Source organism: Bombus pyrosoma, linkage group LG1 (assembly GCF_014825855.1).
Source record: "Bombus pyrosoma isolate SC7728 linkage group LG1, ASM1482585v1, whole genome shotgun sequence".
Classification (NCBI taxonomy): Eukaryota; Metazoa; Arthropoda; class Insecta; order Hymenoptera; family Apidae; genus Bombus; species Bombus pyrosoma.
This window is the reverse complement of record NC_057770.1, coordinates 12,269,430-12,290,768: the sequence shown is the minus strand read 5'-3', so window position 1 is coordinate 12,290,768 and position 21,339 is coordinate 12,269,430. Positions and strand designations below refer to the sequence as shown.

The following is a 21,339-nucleotide window of genomic DNA, read 5'->3' as shown; positions in this document are numbered from 1 at the left end:
CCCTCTAAAAGGAGAGAGATATTTTTCTTTTGCCCCGAAAATCGCGATTCGTGTTGACAAAGTTGATGTGAAGCGTCTTTTGGTAAAATGTCTTTTGGTAAACGTTAGAGTTGAGTTTTGGATGTTGAAAGATATAAAGACTACAGAAGAAAAATATGCTAGGTACATGTTTGTTGATTTTAATAATTAAATCATTTGCGTGGAATTTTCTTAACAATTCAAGAAAACTCTTTTGGGATTTTTCTCATTAGCTTTGATACATATATTTCTTTATTTAGTTACACAAACGAGTTAACGGATGTTAAATGTAAGTGTGTATGTATATGAAATATACATACTTTTACAGACATTACTTATTACAAAAGGAGTTTTGGTGGAATAATGGTGTTTTGGATGTTATAGATGTTTGAGCAAAATAAATGTAAATGATTCGTAAAATTTTTCTTTTGGCTTGAATTTTGATAGGATTTTTGTGTTTGTTAATGTTTTATAGGGATTAAAAATTTTGGGGAGTTTTATTGACGATCTAAATAAATTATGATATGAAATTTGAGATTTTAAACTCAGTCGGTTTTAGAAATTTGATTTGTAATTTACACATGGATGCTTTTATCCCAAAGAAAATTGATTTTTCATTTTTTCGAAGTTTCCTTAAAAAGACACCGACACTTTTTTTTCAACTCACTTTAATTAACTTGCATAAGTCGATTAAGAGGAAAGTAATTGTTTTATGCTCACCATACAGCATCCATGAAGTGGAAGAGACATGTTCTTTAAAACGTAACAAAAAAAAAACGAGTTTCTATTTAGAACGAGTTAAGTTCCAGCGCTGTTTAAAGAAGAAAACTTATTCGTTGTTCACAGAATTGTTTTTTGTTTCATCTAAAAATCAATTCTGAAGTTTTACTGTTTACGCTTTCCATCATATTTGAACATTTTGAACAACTTCATTGGTTCGACGAAAAAAATGGAATTTTATTGCTCAGGAAGCAAATTATTCCTCGCACGAAGTTATCCCAAATGTGTTAACTTTTACAATATTCTCTTAAATTTTACATCATTTCATTAATGTGTAAAATATACATTATTCGTTTTATTCGCCGAATATTGCTTCTTATACTAATCTATAATGAAGAATGAGAACTAAAACGAAGCACATAAAAGATATGAGGTAATTTTCGCGATAAAATGAATCGCGTGCTTATCGAATATCTCCCCTAATATTCAATTCAGTTACTCACCGTCTTTATTCATTCCCATCTGCATACATTTCTTCAAACGGCACGCCTGACACTGATTTCGGTGAGCTTTGTCCACAACACATCTTCCGGTACCGGCTTGACATCTGAACATAAAATTTTGCGATATATTTAAGAAGGTTCTAAAAGCAAAGAACCTTCATAAATTTTGTGTACTCCCCAATACTTATCCAATAATTAACTTCTCAATTTTATTAATATTATAATCATTAAATGAAATTCGAAGATAGCTTAAATGGAAATCTTGTTTTAAAATTTTCATTCTTATTCTTATTTTGTTTTTTTCTTAATTTCCCATCAGAAGGATTTCTCTCTAAAGAAAATGTTCATTTTACATACACTTCCAATTTCCATTATTAAACTCATCTAAATAGTAATTTAATTATGTATGATTTATTTTCATATCGAGTATCAGTAGATTGAAAATGAAGAAAAATTATGACGTGAAAACATCGTTTGCCATTATTGGTGGAAAAGCTCTCTCGGTTGTCGAAATCGATCGATCCTTGACGACGACGTTTCATCGACGACTATCGTAACTTGATGGCTGTTGTCCCTTTCGAAAAGACGACAAATTTCGAGCGCACTTGCCGGAAATCCTGGCTGCGTGCTCAGGAGATGGCGTTAAATTCGATTACTTTCATTGTTCAGCTAACCCGGTTATCCTGTCGAGCTGACTAACGTAAAGAGGCTACCGCTCGGGGTCACGTACTTTCTTCTTATCCCTCTTAATTTCATCAAATCCCGCGGTAGCCTCGTGGTGCTTCGTTTCTTAGGGGTTACAATCACTTCCACTTTTCTTTTTCTTCTGCATAACGCGAATCGTTCGACGTAGAAATTGATGTGATTCGTTGCAGTTTCTGTGGATGGTTACTGTGTACAGAGACATATTTCGTTTACTCATATTTCGTATTTTTGCTCTTTCTCATATGTATTGAGAATTATTTAATAGATACCTACTCATTGTGAGTGTTCTAAAGATTTAGTAACTTCAGCAACTTTCTAAAGTAAAGTATCGAAGTAAATATTAAAACATCAAACTTCCTTCAAGAAATAATGTTCAATATTTAATTGGAGCGCCAGAGAAGTAAAAGAACATCAATATCTAAAAATTCAAATTTTAATTTAGATACTCAAGTGATGTACATCTATTTAATATCGTTCCTTTTTCCATCCAATCGTAATTCCATCGTAATTCATCGAAATATTACACGATTTTGTCAAACGAACGAACAATATTTTCGATCTAAAATGTTATACCTATGAAAGAATAGTATTTTGAGAGAGTATCTGAGACTATCAAAAAGTAATCGTGTGAGCAAAGGGTGCATAGTCATCTAACGTTTTTGATGGACTTGTCCAAATATCTTAGGAATAGGTGCATCAAGGGAAAGATATAGAACACTAACGATAAATGTGTAGAATGTGCCTGTGCAAAGATAATCGGTTGTTAGATAACAACTGAGAGAGTTGATTTTTTCGTTCTTTCCTTGTATTAAAGGATAACTTCTTCTTTATCAATCACAACCATTTTTACCAACCACAACTGTTCAAACGAAAGGCATGCCTTCCTGTAAACAATTCCCAGTTCCCATGGACAGACGAATCAGAAAAAAGATGTCCACGGTAGTAGTCGCCCGGGGCTCGATCAGGGCGGTCGATCGATTCCCGGGGCTCTGTTAGCGCGATTTTAACTAACGTCACTCACAAGGAGGCGGCTTGATCCAGCGGCGCGACGAAAGGACGCAACCGTCCTGGAACTATCTTGTCCCGAGGCGGTGGAACACGAAGGGCACCGAAGGGTGGCTGCGTGTTGCCGTGCCAGCGGGGTTCCTCTCGCAAATTGATTTGCGTTCACACCCCAGCGAGCCTTCGCTGTGCCGCCTCTGGCCCGTGCAACAACGGGGGATACATCACCCTCGGCCCTCCTCGGCATTCATGCTTCAGAACCACATCATACATTTATTTACGCATCTCTCTATTCTTTTCTTGACCGGCATTGTTTGGCTCATCGAGTTACCGGAAACATGTGCTGCCTGTTATCGCGCCCGGAGATCGCGACTACGGATCGTTCAATGACTTGCCCCCCCTCCCCTAACATTTAGAAATCCGATGAAGAATGGTTTCACTGATGATCGCTATACAATAGTGGAAGCAAGAAATATGGGCAATATGGTTTGAGAGTTGTCATTTTTGAGAATGAAGGAAATTTGGAGCTTTGATAGGATGTTAGAAATTGATGTACGTTTCCGTTCATAAATATTAACTACTGAAAGAGATTAAATTAAGGACGAAGTATGTAATATACAATAAATACAATATTAGCACATATCCTTATTTTCCAATAATTTATCAGATTCTATGTACTTCATTTTTATAATATGTCATTTTTGTAGCGATATGTAAATACTAGTAAATGATATGAAATTTAATATGTTTGGTTCAAATTAAGATTTTAATGCTATAGTAAATACAATGGTGTGCCAATTCTTTTCGTAGCCATTGTATGAAAGACTGATACATATATTCTAATATCCATATCAATAGAAATCTGCCAGTAATGCCGTCGACAAGAAAAACACTCGTTTATCGATCACAGCATGGAACAGTTAATCTATTGCTCGCAAAATTCAAGTGTGTCCCGATGGGAGTTGGTGCGAACTTTCCACGCAATCTGCATCATGCACGATCTACTTAATTGTATCTAACCGATCCGTGAAGTTGGACTTTAATCTGACGATTATGGTTGGTACGCCGCTGCGCTACGGTGCATCGCATCGACACGCATCTGTCGTGGTTCTGTTCCCCTCTACTAGTAATTGGTTATCTGTGCAGAGGCTCTTCACTCTTTACCGCATTACGACCATTCGACAGGAATTGATAATGAAGAATAAAAAGTTGGTGCAATGGGATACGCTCTTGAATAGAAAAGACACGTGGCGAAAATAGTCGATTTTCGATCCGATTTTGCATTGTGACAAAACTATACATTAAGTTGATTCATAAGTTTGCGTAGTTTCCATTTCATTTCAGTTGCATATTAAATGTAATTCATAATTGATATTTATGCAAATTCATATTTTTCTGAATACAATAAAAAATATACTTTAAATAGAGATTTCTTTCACCTTTTAAATACTATGATGATGGAGGATACGTAGTTGACTGACAATAAAAATGTTTCAACCAGGTATCAGAAATAATTGGAAGATTAAAAGGATTGAGACGTAATAAAGAGTAAATATAACTGAAGTAGCTGCAATTCTTTTGCTCGATAAATTAATTATCAATTCCGTAAATAAAATTATCGTGAAATTATTTCTAAGACCGTGCAAAACCTCCCTTCAAACTTCGCAATCTCTCTGAGTTTTTCACAAATCCCCCATTTCTCTGAAATTATGAATAAACATTGAAACAACTAGTATCTCCAACAAAATGATCACAATACTTCCTCAAACCACATGAAACCTCCCTCCAAATTTTCAAACATCTGCTTATCAAGAAAGAAACGACTCCAAAATTTCGGAATATACCCAAGAATACTCCGTATTCATTGTTGAAGATTATTCGCAGTCTGGTCACGTACTCAAAGCGACGTAGCTGTAACATTTATTTTCCGAGCATCGACGGGGTTAATAGTTTGTATATCGAGCATCCTCGCGTCGTGTATCTCTTCGACAGGCTTAACGCGCACACCTATGGACGCCTGTTATCGATAGTCACGTATACGTAGTCAAAGGGATGCACGCACACGAACCGACAGTCCGTGGACTCGTACGTGGCCCCGTGTAAAACGGATCGAGCGTATCAGACAGCGATTCCGAGCTGAGAGGGATCCGATGGAGATGGATGGCCGTTCCCAGGGGATGGTAATAGTACGTCGTATACACAGGGCGGCGGGTTAGGTGGATAGGTCCTCCAGGGTTCAACATTATGCCGTTCCGCATTGTTGCCCGGTATTACGATGAGCCCACTCGACTTGGACCACATGGCGCCACGGGCTGACCAGTTTGACATTAAACGCCGTAAGAGGATCCGCTGACTAATTTCTATCTGATAGAAGACCAGAGATTTTGCAACCTTATAGGGAACTTCTCGGAAAAAGTTTCGAGTTGGTTGTGTCGGATGACCTTCGGAATTAGTATTATATAGTAGGTGTCATGTGAGATGAAAAGACTTTTTGTTGCTTTTTTTTTGCTGATATTTGAATGTTACTTGAAGCAATTCATATAGTCATTAAAATTTCCAATTTGATATTGAAATGTTTAGTTTCATCTGTTGATTCTGTAGAATTCAATAATTTATAGTATAAAAATATTGGTTTCACATTGAATCGGGAATATTATAAATGTAAGAAAGCTGTCCGCTTGAAACTTAACTTACTGTTGAACTTATTGTTGAACACACTACATTTTTAACTGCAATAAATAAGCAGCATATATTTCTAGTAAATACGAATGAGATTATGAAGGAAAAGAATTTAGTCTTGTCTATTGAAGCTCCAGTGATGAAATCTCCGATGACATAATTCCGTAATTATATAATGATCTCAGCCATGCTTACTCGAAAGACACAAAATCAAATACAAATTTCCAAAGTTCTTCATTGAACTCACCTATATATCAGCTTCCGCCTGACGCTTCTTTTGAAGAAACCACTGCATCCGTTGCAAGCGAGAATTCCGTAATGTTTCCCAGAGCTAGTATCTCCGCAGACCACGCATATCAAGCCAAGGCTGCGTGGTGGTTTGCTACCATGTTGCGGTTGCAGTTGTTGCTGCTGCTGCTGCTGCTGTTGCTGTTGTTGTTGCTGCTGTTGCTGAACTTGTCCCAACAAATGAGGATGTCCGTTTCCCAAAGCAGTTAAGTATGGCGATCTCGCGAGAGGGAAATCCGTGGGTATTCCTCTGCAAAGGGGAACCGGACATTCTTGAACAGACCTCGAGGCGTAAGGATCGTGACTCGAGGTCGATCCTGTCGCCCCCAAAGGACTGTAACGCTCTGGTAATCCTGGAGAGATTACGCTGCTCTCGCCAGAGTCTGGAAACAAATGGTTTTTCAGTTAGGTTTTTATGTCGTCCGAGCACAGTTGTTAGAAGGAATATTTAATTTTTGATATAATAATACAGTAAGTCACGACGATGTTTGAACACTTGTTAGAAAATTCTTTTGAAAATTTCATTAACGCTGTAACGAAACTCGACTATCATGGACATTGGTAAAATTGAAATAGAAATTACAAGATATTTATTACAAATGTATTTTTAATAAAAAAAATTAATATACAGCGTGACTAGCCATCTTAAGTTAAATTAGTGCTGAACTCGATACATATAATATTTGTCTTAATATTTGACAGGCAATTGTTGCTTTCAAAGTCAATATTCACAATCAGATTTCTTTTGCCAGGTGACCAGACTTTACACAATTGTTGAAACTTTATTAAACAGATGCATCGACGTAGCCTTCAATCCTTAAAATAATAATGTTTAAAATTCTTTATTTGTTTATTAAGCTACCAATAACCATAAGTTTCATTCAATCAAATATTTCTTATACGCTTTTTTGCGAAACAATAGTAAAAGTTAGAACGATATGAGAGTTCTGAGTTGTAGGATTTTAGTGGAGCAACTTCAGATTTACGGTCTGGGCTTATGATCCACGATCGATTTTGATTCATCCTATTCGATCAGATGGCAGTTACGTTCGTCTAATCCCGGAAATCTCCTTCGTGTGCTTATATCACCGGTTGCACCCTTGATTGATTCTCACGAGGAGGGGATCAGGAATGTATATAAAATAATTGTATGCCCACGACTCCTGCGCAGGTCTTATGGTTCGCCAGGAACGATTTACGGGACAGTTTGTGGGTATTCTGAAGATTTGTGGCTGATTAAATGGCCGAAGATAAAGCGATTATCAATACTTTCCATGATTATCGAATCTGTAGTCTAGTAATATTAATAAGAAAAAGAATATAAGATTATAATATTATTAGTAATATTAATAAAAAGGAGAATATAAGAAATAATTAAAACTTTCGAAATATTCTTATTTGATATATTAGGTTCTTTTAAAAAAAAATTATGATAATTTATCGCTAGAAAAATAGTAATACGTAATTTGCTATTATTTAATATTATTTGCCAATCTTTTTGGTAGAATCTCCACACGATTGAGGCTATGGTTTCTGTTCCCACGAGACTCGTGGTTTCTTTTTCCTATCCCTTAAGGCTTACCGACTGGATCGCGAGGGCAAACAGTATTTACATCGAGAAATGAGTTCTTAAAAACCACGGCATAAATATTTAGAAGAAGGTAGACGAAAGCGGAAGGCGAGATGATTTTGTCATGGGGAGAATACAAAGTGCTACTTTGCTTAATGTATCCTTTAACTACTCTCTCCTTTCTGTTTATTTTTGTCTTAAATATTGAATCAATTTTGGTCGTAAAACCGTACCAAGTGCCATAAAATAAAAAATAAAAAAATGTGTTACTAAAAATCCTACAATTAGTTATCATTTATATTAGGAATATTATGTTGATATGTTTTTAACTATAACATTTTATAAACTTCTTCAAATGAATCAAACGCTTTATTAAACTGAAAATGTCCCTAGAATCCAAATTCTATAAAGATTATGAGGTAACAATCATTTTCGTATTCTTTATCTACTTGAAGCTTAAACTTAGTAAACCGTTCATTAGACAAGAATTTCCATTAAAATAAAATTCTGCACAATATTTTTCAATAACAATTGCTTAACTATTTCTTATTATTCGTATTCCTTTACCTATTATATGATAAATGTAAGTGTAATGGATAAATACATTTATAATTTCAACGAAAAGGAGTATATTTTAATAACATTCATCCATTACGACTATAAAATCAGGTTGTACTGCGAACATCCAAATTGATTGCGAAGAAGGAACATCTAAACGTGCTTCCGATTCGAAGGAAACTAAATTCTACTATCACCGCGTGACACGTTAACGATATTAATTGAAAGATGGAAATACAAAGAGATCGGAGGCCGGCGAACATCTGCGTGATCAACGAAATGTGATTTCGCCTCTCCACTCGAGTTTATTAGTCACGCTGGCAGCCCCGACGAGGCGCGAGATCTCCCCGGAATCGTATTTGTCGGCTGTATCGTACCCGATCGAAAACTCGTTCCGGTGTCGTTAATGCCGCGGGGTCAGATAGGATCCGTTTGAATTACCATGCGAATCGACAACAGGTCGATATCAGGTTAGGGTCCCGTTCCTAACACAGTACAAAATAATTTAACCGTGCTCTAGTCCGCAGAGTTATTTAAAATCGTTTTCGGGTCGAGCTCACTCGACAGATCGCACTTGGTGCTTGCACTTATTCTTTTAAAAAAAGGAAAATTAAATCGGTCGAATGGTTTTTGTATGAGGAGGCAGAATTGTTCGAATGTAGAGATCGATTTTTGGGAATATTCTTTGAATGATTAATTCGATTATTTAAGCGGATTTCTTTCATCTCGATCATTGTATTCTATTTGGACATTAACTTGTTACTTGTTTAATTTCTTTACTTGGTTAACTCACTGTTTGTTTCAAAATTCGAAATATATTCTTTTTTAACTTCAAAAGAACAAATTAGATCGAATTAGAGTTAATAATAAAGTGTTTGGAATTAGAAAGTGAAGGGAACTATAATATAGGTCTGAAGAAGGTTAAAAGGTATGTACAGAATCTGTCTGTAGTCAAGTCTGTAGGTTGGGAAGTTCATGTCTGTAATAATCGAGTTCCCTAATTTAGGATTAAGTTGTTAAAATTAGTTTCTAAGGTGTCATTTTGATAATATAATAAAAATTTATTTAAAATACATGTTAGTTTCATATATGCTATATTACGTAAAGATTATCGTAAGAAGAAAATCACTATTTACTGCACACGTGACAAGAAATGTAAGGATGAATTTAAAGTGCGAATTGACTGTACCATGATGACCTTATAGTATCAAATTAAACAAATACCTATCTGTAATCGTAATCAATGATCAAAGCCATGGAGCACGTCTGAATCGTTCGTTGATACGCGTGATCCGGCTACATCAGGAAGAATTCAATCGTATCGTTTCGTCGTTACGGTTACGAGGGATGAACTCGAGACGATCTTATTAATGCGGCTCACGTAACGTCCTAAGCGTGTCGGCTTTTCGATCTCGTTAACACCCTAATCCCGGCGTACGCGTACAGAGAGACACGAATTACGATATGTGAATCAATGGGAATTCTATTTTATTTATCGATTCACTTTTAATCCCTCTACAACGCCACGCGACTTAGAAGATATATATCTACATTTATATATTTCCTATTTTATTTTATCTGTTTATCATTGTGTTATTTTATTTTATTTTGAATATGATAACAAGAAGTCTGAAAGTAAGCTACTTTTTTATTTATTAATGTGAGAATTTTTGTAATCAAAATAATTTCATTACGAAATTTGTTAATTTACTACTCTCCGGTAGTTCACACCATACTTTCATTTTTGAGATTCTATTTTAAACAGACATCAAAAGGATTGATTAAAGCTGGCTAAAACTTTTTATCCTAAACCCTCCGCCAAGAATAATCAGACCCAAGACTCTCCCACTTTATCAATCTAATTTTCTCCAATAAATCCTCCGTCACAATACCATCCACCCCTGGAACACAGATTTCACTCTTCCCCAAACGACTTCTAAGGCTCACCATAATCCTCCGCAGTCGAAACAACTAACGTCGATTCTACTATTCATCCAACTTTGTTGATCAGGAATTCCCACAAATTCTCGTAGTAGTTGCGATCCACATACTATGCACAGCTGGAAACGAAACTAGCAGGATGACGTAAAGACAAGAGGTCCCACTTATCTGCACCCTTTTGTACACTGTAATTGAGCTAATGTTATTAGCGAAATTTTATAAGTTACTATTATATTGAATCAGACGATGATAAGGTTTATAATTCACAAAATTTATGTACAGAACGTTACTTGTTTTACTACTAAACTTGTTAGTATTACTTAGCTATAGAACTTAACATTATATAATTTATCATGTATTACACAAAAAATTGTGCGCATTAAAAAATAAAGAAAAACTAAAATAAATAAAAAAATTATAAAATAAATAAAAAAATAATTCAATGACGCTATTATAAACAAATATATAAATCTATATCTCTCGAATACTATGGTTCTCGTATATAAATATGTAGCGGCACATGAGTTAGAAAACAATTCGAATCATGTTGTTGTTTTGCCTCGGAGTATCAATATCGTTAGGATACACATAATGTAATAATAAATAAACTCTGAGAAAAACAATGTCGTCGCTACGTGCAACCGTCAAACAAAGACAAATTTAAATTCCGGTACTCCCCGACCAGTATAAATAAACGATCGCGATCGCTAGGCGATCAGTTTTTGGTCAGTCAGTCTCGAGCGATCTTATTAGCGATTTATACACTGTTTTTAGCAAATCCGTTAGTACGAGCGTCTTAGCGAACATAATTTCTTTTTATTTATTATTTCAAAATATAATTGACGGTTTCAACTTCGAGCTATCTCGTCATTTAAATAACAACTTCACCATCCTCTACAAATATATATACTCTATACCCAAAAATACATGTATGATTAAGATGAATCTATCAATTGAATTCACATTTCTTTCGCTTGTCTTCTTTCTAGCTCTGCTCAGTACGCGACAGCACACACCATCAAGATCGAATCTCGATGGTAGCTCGCGAAATGCCATCGCAACTGCCAGGGGTTAAAAGAGAAGAGAAAAATTATTATGCGGCCGTATGGTGACCAGCGCGCGATACGCGAGCCTCGCGATGAATACGTGTGTGTATAACGCGGGACGAAAGCAGGGGCGTCAAATTTCATTAGCATATCAATGCTGGCGGATGGCAAGGCGCCACCTGCGCCCCCGTATTATGGGATCATCGAGAAATGGGGGTGGGGTGGCGCGCGAAATGACGACCAGCAAAGGGGACGTTGGCCGAGAAGCTTGGGGGAAAAAAGGGGTTTCGTAACTACCGGCGCGGTGGCGACCACTTCGATCACCTTCCACCCTCGCACCCTTCAATCTCGACTAATTGTTACCGCATTAGGGAGACACCGGCCACGTCTGGGATGGTGTCTCGCACGGAAGCGAATCGCGATTTCAAACATCTGGTCAAATTCGTCTCGATGTTTTTAGTGAGCAGAATTTCTAGTATTGGTAGGTTTTATTTTAAGGAGTTTGTTAAAAGTGGTATTTGATGAAGTAGTTTAAGATATATTGTTGTGTTGATTATGATAGTCGAAAATGGGGATTTTGAAGATATTTGTTGAAAATATTTAATTAAATAATGATGAAGTTGTGTAATCTTATTTCTTAAACTTCAAATATAGCATGTGTATATAAAAATAGAATTCAAATGTATAAGTATTTTTGAAGAAATTTTGTAATTTTTAGATTAAACGTATGAAATTTTAATTTTCAAATCAACTTTTAATGTTATTTGAATCTTTTATATAAGAAATACAGATTATATTAAATGTGTTTTTTTTAATTATGTTAATGTTAAAGATTATTAAATGTAAGGAATTTTCACACTTCAGGTTGGGGTTAGGTCATGTAAAATTACGTTTTTTATGATAGGTATCCCTTATCTATCACGTGAAAGTACTTACATCTTTTTTTATACATATATTAAATGTTGCTATAACCTTTTCGCGAATATTTCTAGTTCCTAGCTGGTAGCAGAAACGTCAGTACCGAATATAATTTTACTCGTTATAACCTGTTATATAATTGTTCTGCAGGTGTGAATTGTTTAATATACATAGTAAAGTATTTGAAGAGCTTGTAAAAGGTCCAAGCCCGACCTGATTACATTTAAAATCAAATCAAAGTTTACTGACACGTTATAAATTAAAATTTTAGATCAAGATATCACTTTTTTCAGGTACAGGGATATTTTCAAAGCATAATTTTAAATTAAAATACAGGAATTTTCTTGCTGACGGTTAAAGCAAGTTTTACAAATGACAGATGCGATGCAAAACATATTAATTAAAAAAGATAATTTACTATCATAGTTTCACTACCTTGAAAATAAAACTTTGTCAATATATTGAAAGTGATAACTTATTTATTCAGTAATCTTCCGTCTTTAATGTGCAAAAAAATTATTGTATTAAATATGCAAACTGGCCTAGTCGAAACTGATTCATACTTTTAATTCCATATCTTTAAAATTAATTTTAAATTCCATAAGTAAAGGAATTCTTGTGCAAAAAATAAACAGGTTAAAAGAATATTTAATAGTAACATTTAATAAAAATATTGATTATTGGATTAGTAAAAATAAGTTTGTGCCTTTGCTATCTGATTCGAATGCATAAAGAAACTATGACTTTTCTTTTTTCGTTTAACACGTAGAAAAATCATGTAGTACTAAATTCTTCGGGTCACTAGAAATCTGATTACTCTAATAGCATAATTTCATTGGCCACGCTGCACCCTCTTTTTCCACTTGCCACCCTAGAACTACGATTCGCATAAAACTACGTTGGGCGTTGATTTATATATGTAGCCTGTCTCTTGCATATGCATTAATGTAGTCGTTCATTTATAAACGTACGAGGGATCTAGTATTCGTTGAACGATGATTTAGAAGCGACAAACATAGATAATTATTAGTATCGAATAATTTTGAGAAGCAATATTTGCTATCCCTGAAACAAATGTTACAATGTTTTCTTTCGTTCGCGGAAGTGAATTTGTGTTCGAAATTTTCACATCTGAAATAACAGTTACGAATTTTGTTGTTACTTTAGTTTAAGAAATTAGAAAATATGATTTCTTTCGTGGGCCGATTGCAATAATGATGTTTGATTAAATTGAAGAAAGTTAGTATAATCTTTCATTGTAGAAATTAAAGAAAAGATTAAAGAATATACTTAAAAATGAAAAGGTATATATGAATTTTGTTTTTACACCGATATCACCAATAGAATGAAGAATGTTTGTGCAGTTATGTTTTTCTTGTATGCATGCTGAGCTTTCTTTATTCGCGTCTGTCTCGCGATTTGTCTTTCAATTATATGTAATCATTTTGTAACGGACTATCATCGAAAACAGCATGATATTAACATTTATTATGCATTTCTTTCAAAATAATTAATTGATATCAACTCACCATGTCGAATGCTCAAAGGGCTGGTAGGGCTCCTCGGATGCTCCGGTGGTGGTTCATTCTGCGGTTGCTGATGTTGATGCTGATGTTCTTCCGAAGTAGTAACCGACGTTGCTCCGTTCATGGTGTATCAATGAACATTCCTCGTTATATAAAAGGCAATATACTGCAACATATTACAGTACCTACCGTTATTATATTTCATTAAATATCAAGCTGAATCGTTGTTACTAATCGTTATTATCCAACGATTATTACTAAATAGTTACTAATCGTTATTATCCAACGATATCCAACACAAAACAACTTAACATCCGAAACTAGCAATGAAAACAACTTATTCCACATATTCCATATTTAACATCAACGATCAGAACTCCAATCAACCATAAAACATCATGAAATCTTCCTCACCTAGTTACAAGACTATATAATCAAGTTCACTCTTCGACACTCGCGCACATCAACAGTTCAACTGTCCATATTCGTATCATACTCAAAATATTGCAAACTTTGACAAACAAAGCACCCATCGAAACTTAGTCTCATGGAACTTCTGACGAAGCACTGATTCACCCCGACGGTCCACGAAAACTACCTCGAAACTAAAACCTCCGTGTCTCGGAGATCCAGATCGGCCCGTCAGTTGACAGAATCTTGAAAACCGATGGAACCGCGTCAACTCGAGCAACGACGACGTATGACGTCTCGAAGTCGGTGTCTCTCGGCGAGAGATCGACGTTAGCTAGGTTCGATCGTCCCGTATCACCGGAGGTCGACGTCGTTGGTGGCTTGCAGAGGTGTCTCGACATCGGGCGTCCCGCGAGCACGGGCCACCGATTGGTCCGTTGGCACTTTTGAAGGCGGGATCAGGAGGCAACGCCGGAAAAACAACAAAAACGAGGAGCGGGAGGATTTAACCTATAGCCGGCACGTTTGACGCGGCGCTTCGCCGACGACGCTCGTCGCGGCGCCTGCGCGCACCCCTTCGCATCGGTTGACGCCTGGCCAAAGCTCTAAAACCCCCACCCTCCCTTCCACCGTCACGAGACGACGCCTACCTTCGCCCACTGAACGTCGTGCAATTGTTGATCGTTGGCTACGTGGTAGTGAAACCCCGTTCTCCGTCTCTTTCTACCCTCTGTCCGCTTTCTTTCTCGTAGCTTCAACCTGTGCTTCTCCTTTATCGGGCTGGATAGAACGATACCTAGCGTCGCGGTGTTCCTCGCTGAAATCAGATCCATCCACTGTTGCGACGCTGCTCGTTAAAAAACTGCTCTCTGAACGATTTGGTTTCGGCTAGCGGAAAGAAGGATAGAAGAGGCTTTTTTATAAAGAAGGATTGCTTGATGAAATAAAGGTGGACGAAAGTTTGAATTTTCTGCGATTATGAATGACGATGATTATTGCACCAGTAATGACACGTTCAGTTAAGAGCACATCGTAAATTATTGATAAAAATGTTACAGTAGTGTCAGATTATAATTTTTGTATTATTTTCAGAGTATATTTGGAAGTGTCAAAAACAGATTGAGTGTAGAGTTATTTAGTTAATACAACTGCCTACGACATTTTCGTCGAACCTACATTTATTTCACGCTATCTATATACACAGTAGAGCAACAATTACAAATACGATAAGAGACGAAGAAATTTCAGTAATCAGTAGGAAACGCTAAATTTCCCGTGTCAATGTAATACTCGAAATCGCGGGGCGATGTCTTGTATTCCCGCGACGTCGTCAAAGAGTCGTGGTCTGAAAAGACTAGTTAACGGAGCAATTAATCGTCCGATCGAACTTCCGATTCCTGAAGTGTTCCCCCGGACAAATCGAGCGAAATCCACTACCCGGCCGGTTTAGTGGTGAACAGTCGCAGTGGCCTCGATAATAGCAACGAAGTCACCTACCTGGTAGTGGTGGTGTTGATGGTGGTACTGGTGGTAGTGGTGGTGAATTCAGCCGGAGGGGTTGCTAGGTCCGCCATGCTGGATTCCTACCGCTGAACGACCCTGTGGTTTTCCGGTAATCGTTGCCAGGGATGCAGCCAGGCATTTCTCACCCCTCCACGTGAACCCTCGAGGAACTCGAGACCACGCCCCATAGCTCGAAGGCGGACCAATGACGCCTGGACGTCGCGACGCGGCCGTCCACCAATAGGATTACCCTCTGATACGGTCTTTCGCTTGTCAATGACTGCTGCACGACCACCCTCGCCTACCTCTCGCTGGGGTGCTTTTCAATTTCGGGCCCGCACCCTCATAAACGCAGCCAACCACCCTGCCACCCACTCTAACACATTCGAGCGCTTGGATAGCCGGCCATGTACACAACGGTACGCGAGCGGATGTGTGAACGTACGCTTTACCAAGCTTTCAGGGACGGATACAAAGCGGGTGATTAAAAAAGACGCGTCGTGTGACGATTCGCGGTAAGGAATATCGTGAATCGAAGGTGAGAATCATTAGAAGAAATTGTATCTACCAGGGTAAGGGGCTGATATTTTTGATAATTGGAACGGATGGAAGGATTTTAGAAAATTGAAATAGAAAGATTGGTGGCTGGTTTATACTGTTGTAAAATATATATGCATTTCAATTTTTTTATTTTTTCTAGAAGTCTTAATTTCTACAAGAATTAAATAAACAACTAAATAATTCAGGGATAATGTATGTTTGTAGTTAGTAGGCAAATTGAGGATGAATTTTTTTACTATCTTAGACTGTCCAACAAATTCTAAAAAATTTCTTAAGATACTTAATGTCTTTATTACATTGTATAGTCATTCATTAAATAAAATGCTTGAAATTTTTGTCAATAAAAATGAACATTTCTTTCAATTCATGAGGTAGTTTCGCATGTAATTTAACTATAGATGGTTAAATCTACTTGCGCTACAATTATTAGTAAAAAATGAGGTCCGTATTTATTTATTTATATCTGATAATATTTAATAACAATTCTTTTCAAATAAATTCTATATTCAAAGTATTTAATACAAGTATTTAAAGAAACTGTAGCAAACAATTATTGTTGCAAACTCAATTGCATTTAACTTTTTCTATTTTCTTTGCCACATAAAAATTTAATTCGCTGGACTTCGAAAGGTGTCTCTCCAATCATGACACGAGCACGCAGAAACTCGTTTTACCAGTCATCTGCCGAGATACGAAGGAGGATTCACGTGCAAATAGAGCAACGTAAAGTGCATGCATGTTTATGAATATGCGCGACAAGCGAATCATGTGCACGCACACACGAACGATTGATACGAGGGTGAGTTGGGTTTTCGAACAGAAAGACGTTTTACGTGTGCATGTACGCTCATAAATAGAAGCAACCATCCATCTACTGATTAAAATGAGTGGAATCACATACAGGGGATAAATAAATACAAACGCGCATGGCGAGTGAGAGTGCATGCCCATCACGAACATTTTTCGTGTGTACACTGGGGAAATATTCGACCGACGGTTAGTTTGCCAATTGTTATTTCAAATAGTTAGTTATTTTGCCAATCATACCCATTTATCTGTGGAATAGAAGTTAAAACTGTGTGAAATACATTTAGCAATTTGAAATGAAAAATGTCCCAAACTACAGAGAAGTGAATTTTAATAATACTTCTCGTTATATTTCTTGAATGAAAGAGTAAAATACAGAAACATTTAATTCATAATCTTTATTTTACCAGGCGATATATCGTTCGAAGGATTCTGTTATATTACTTATCGTCTATTTAAACAGAATAAAGTCAACATGAAAATTGCATTTCACCGTAGGCTACATTAGTCATAGTGTTGTTTATGCAATAACGTTCAAGTATACGTAGAGATGAATGTTCACGATGTACAAAAGGAATCACGTTTCCTGTCTAAATATTCTGCTCGCTAAACTGATAAAAGAATCTTCCAATTATAGTACGTCCACTACTAGCACTTAACACCTATATTACATTTGACCAAATTAAAAATATTCGGTCTAATATTGTCCAATAAAAGTTTCCCTTAAACGACATATTAGTCTCATTTTATGTATAATATAAATTTTATGTATGATATAAATAGTTATAATACGAACTTTATTATTTCGAGGCTATTTTACTTCTAGCAGCATTCGACGTGGCTGAACGATTCGCTTCAAAGCCTGGAAATTCCACTAAAATGTTATCTATAGACTCACATGCTTTCTCAAACACGGTCATCGTGTCAGGCTCAGCGTCAATCACCACCACCAAATTTCTATAATATTTCACTATCAATTTGTTTCGTTTATGAAAGTCCTCGATCTGCTTTTTAATATACTCGAAATTAATGGACAATCTCTCGGTGGCTTTCACGCTTTTCGCCATTAACCGGTCGCTCATCACGGAGTTTCGAACGTTCAGCATTAGAACGAGATTGGGGCGACGCACTTCTTTGTCGAATAATTTTGCCTGACACTTCTCCCGGGGAAATCCGCTCACAATGAACCCTTTCTTGTCTTGCACGTGTTGGAGCATCTTAGCAGCGATCAATTCCACTAATATAGCCGATGGCACCAATTGACCTTCCGACAATAAACGCGCCAGCGCGAACGCCTTTTCCGTTCGCTTCGACACTTCGGTTCGAATCACATCTGAGGATATTATATCATCGAAACCGTACTTCTCTGCCATTTTCATGCATAGGGTTCCTGGAATGATCAATCACGAATTATCGAGAGTTGATTATAATTTCTATCACGCTTGCAATATTTTTAGAAGAAAATTTTTATGGCAAGATTGTTCATAACGAGGTATAGGAATTTCTACGAGGGGATATTTTGGAACGAAAAAAGTAATACATTCGAAAATCGTAGTAAATAAGTTTTCAGTTTTACAGCAATAATAATAAAATTGTTATTAAGCGTTCCTCTAGACATTTAAATTAATATTTTTGACAGATATATAATATTAAAATAGTGCTTTTATTACTCTCGTTATCAATCCTTTAAGTTCAGTGAATTCTTCCATCTTTTATTAAAAAAATTTCTTAATATTTCAATGCTTTAAATATCTTCAATTTTTACGAAATGTAGAGGTAAAAGTTAAAGTCAATGGCGTTATTAGGTTATATGATAATTGCACGACACTAAGTGTATATAAATTCTGTAACTTTTCCCAGCTCCCGGTCCTCCAATTACGAAGATAATCGGCACTCCTGATTCTTTAATCGCTGTAGTGTCGATACTGATGCTTTTCGGAAGAGAAGCAGTCAAAGGATCAGTAGATTTCATACAATTGCCCATGGAAATGATCGTCAGAATTTTCTTATAAGTTTAGTGCTACAATTTTCATCTATAACGACAAACGAAATACATCTAACTATACTATCTATTCGCTAATGTAGAAATATTTGATTGTATATCCGTTTTTTTGGAATCATGTTTTCTTCATTATGAAGTTTGTCTTGAACTACTAACGTACACAAGACGTGAACTCTTCCAATCTTATTATACAATCCGTTTTCTTGTAACACACAATATTTTCTTTGCAATAAAATAAGTTACTTTTTTCATTAAAGAAAGTTTCGAATAAAATATACAGTATAATATAAATAGTGTGTGGCTATTAATATTAATCCAACTTTTTAAACTGAAAGAAAGGTGTCTCCTAAAGTCTCATTTAATCTATCGTGTCTGTAGCAGGATTCCTTCTTCACCGATTTCCGGTATTTCCTTTCGACCGAGATAAGTGTGCTGTGCTTTCGACAGACATTGACTGTTTCGATCGATTATACTAAGATTCCTACATTTCTGATGGTAGATAAAATTGATCATCAGTGTGATACTTTATCGATAAAATAGTCATAACAAGAATAATAAGTCAAAATCAATATACACCATTACATATTAAAAGAATATTATTTGTTGCACATACATAATGAATATTTTTATGAATTTGTCGCTACTTTGTACACATATAATTCGATTCGCTATTATGTTAATCGACTTATGGTTAATCGGCTTATAAATGTTTGAATCTATAAATATCTCACAAGTTCTTCGATATTAATAATCAAAAATATTCTCAGTAGAGAAGAACATGATTCGAAAAATTCTTTCACACGCGTTAATTCGATCAAATATCAAAATACCAACGTCGCTGTCTGAATTCAGATTTCAGTGAGAATCCGTGTTATCATCGCGGGTGGTCATTCGGAAAACGTTACTGTACTTTTATCTTCAAAATTTTCCTATCAGCGTGGAGAATAAATTATACAAATAAAAGTCTATTTCGGACGGAACATATTTTTTCCAACATTATCTACTTACTTCCCTTCGACACGAAAGCGTCGTAGGAAATAAATTTTGAGTCGATAATTGATAATAACAGAATTTTGGGATTTGGATTTATGTATTTCGGTAACTAACAGTTTCTATTATTTTGTATATTTTTACGAGACGTGTCTGGTGTACCATGAATTTTCAGAATCTCTTACCTTACATAATCGCGTTCGCTTTATAAAAGGACCAGACAGATTAGAAACAATTCTTATCCGATTTGATATGTAGGGCAGCGTAAACGATATCGTTCTCGATACTCGATATATTGGACAAGTGTGAACTCTAAAAGGATTAGAGATTAAGTTTCGACATTGTATCGCGATGACGAATGTTCGAGTTCCACCAACTAATTTACAATTAATGTTAACTTAATATTAACTTACATTAGTATATATAATATATATAATATATATAATATATATAATTACTTATATATCTAATAATTATAAATCAGTATATAAATATAATTAATATATAAATATATAAGTATATTGATATATTATTATTAATATATATACATTTACGGAATGAAAATAAAAGTTTTTACGAATTTCAAAGTGCAGAAACGAGTAATTGATATTCTTTTATATCATTAATAATAGTGATTCATTGCATAGATAGAAATTACTATATTTATACTACTATGTTTATTATGTATTGAATACTATGTTTATTATATATTAAATAAATCTCCATTATTTTTCTACTATTTTTTCCCTGTAATCTTCAACTGTCATTACAAACTTTTCCAAACAACCCAATATTTCACATTGATCGGAGAAAAACAAACATATCATAGAGGGAATGATAAAAATTCGGGTTCTGCCAGTTTCGAAATGATAGAACATTTTAAGCTAAGGAGGGCAATGCAAAGAAGCGCATAAACACACGGTTCTTTCAAAGTAAAATGATCGAACGCCCGAGGCTGTGTTCAAGGTGTTACTGCTCATGTACCGCAAAGTTACATAAAAGTTACATACTTGGACGATCACGTTGGCATACGATAACGTGTGCATACATACCTGATTTATGCTCGCACTTAGTTCTTCGCGGTTTGCCGAAATTAGCACCGCGTAATCAACCACCGTCTTGTCCATAAAACGAAGTTACGAAGTTCCAGTTCGCGTATGACTTTTGCGGTATCGTTGATGATTAATCGCGTGGTCATACAGTTGCCGTATTCACGGGATCGCGATGTTCTCACCATAGTACGCGTACTTGCGTATTTTATGTATATTTTCGCAACAAAAATGTCACATGTACGATTAGTCGAATGACGTTATTGAAAAATGAAACGCTTCGGTAAAAGTAAATTAATATAAAATTACGCGCTGATGAAAGATCAAGTAAATGTTAAGTTTATAAAATATTCTAATATCGCGAGGTATCTTTAAATTAAAGAACTTTCTTTTTATATTTTTAATTGATATTAGCTCGATTGTTACAGTGTGAGTCAGATCGCTGATAAATAACTAATCAATAAAAAATTAATTAGTAAAGAAATAAACAATCATATCTTCCACTATTTTAGCAATTTTATTGGCCGTGCAAAGGTCAAGGT

At 35.7% G+C, this 21,339-nt stretch overlaps 2 protein-coding genes across 5 annotated transcripts in view; both read right to left on the bottom strand.

Moving 5' to 3' along the window:
* The window catches only part of LOC122565572 (photoreceptor-specific nuclear receptor-like), a 30,580-nt gene extending 14,597 nt beyond the window's left edge, over positions 1-15,983 (bottom strand). Inside the window, exons 1-5 of one of the 4 annotated variants that reach the window (XM_043721660.1) lie at positions 15,383-15,983; positions 14,536-14,773; positions 13,478-13,640; positions 5,875-6,298; positions 1,242-1,345 (exon numbers count right to left, since the gene is read on the bottom strand). In XM_043721660.1, coding sequence (XP_043577595.1) covers positions 1,242-1,345; positions 5,875-6,298; positions 13,478-13,598 — 649 coding nt within the window. In that variant the 5' untranslated portion in view covers positions 13,599-13,640; positions 14,536-14,773; positions 15,383-15,983. The other 3 variants (XM_043721668.1, XM_043721678.1, XM_043721651.1) reach the window with 3 other exon arrangements.
* A 1,171-nt stretch (positions 15,984-17,154) lies between these two features.
* On the bottom strand, positions 17,155-19,482 carry LOC122565587 (adenylate kinase isoenzyme 1-like). The gene is made up of 2 exons (XM_043721692.1): positions 18,608-19,482; positions 17,155-18,146 (listed from the first exon to the last, which is right to left on the bottom strand). The coding sequence occupies exons 1-2, from the start codon at positions 18,738-18,740 to the stop codon at positions 17,557-17,559; spliced, it is 723 nt and encodes a 240-aa protein (XP_043577627.1). The 5' UTR covers positions 18,741-19,482; the 3' UTR covers positions 17,155-17,556.
* Between the last annotated feature and the right edge of the window lie 1,857 nt (positions 19,483-21,339).

Coding starts and splice junctions, on each gene's coding strand:
- LOC122565587 (XM_043721692.1), bottom strand. CDS start 18,740: ATGGGCAATTGTATGAAATCTACTGATCCTTTGACTGCTTCTCTTCCG. Junction 18,147..18,607: donor AGGACCGGGAGCTGGGAAAA/GTTACAGAATTT, acceptor TGATCATTCCAG/GAACCCTATGCATGAAAATG.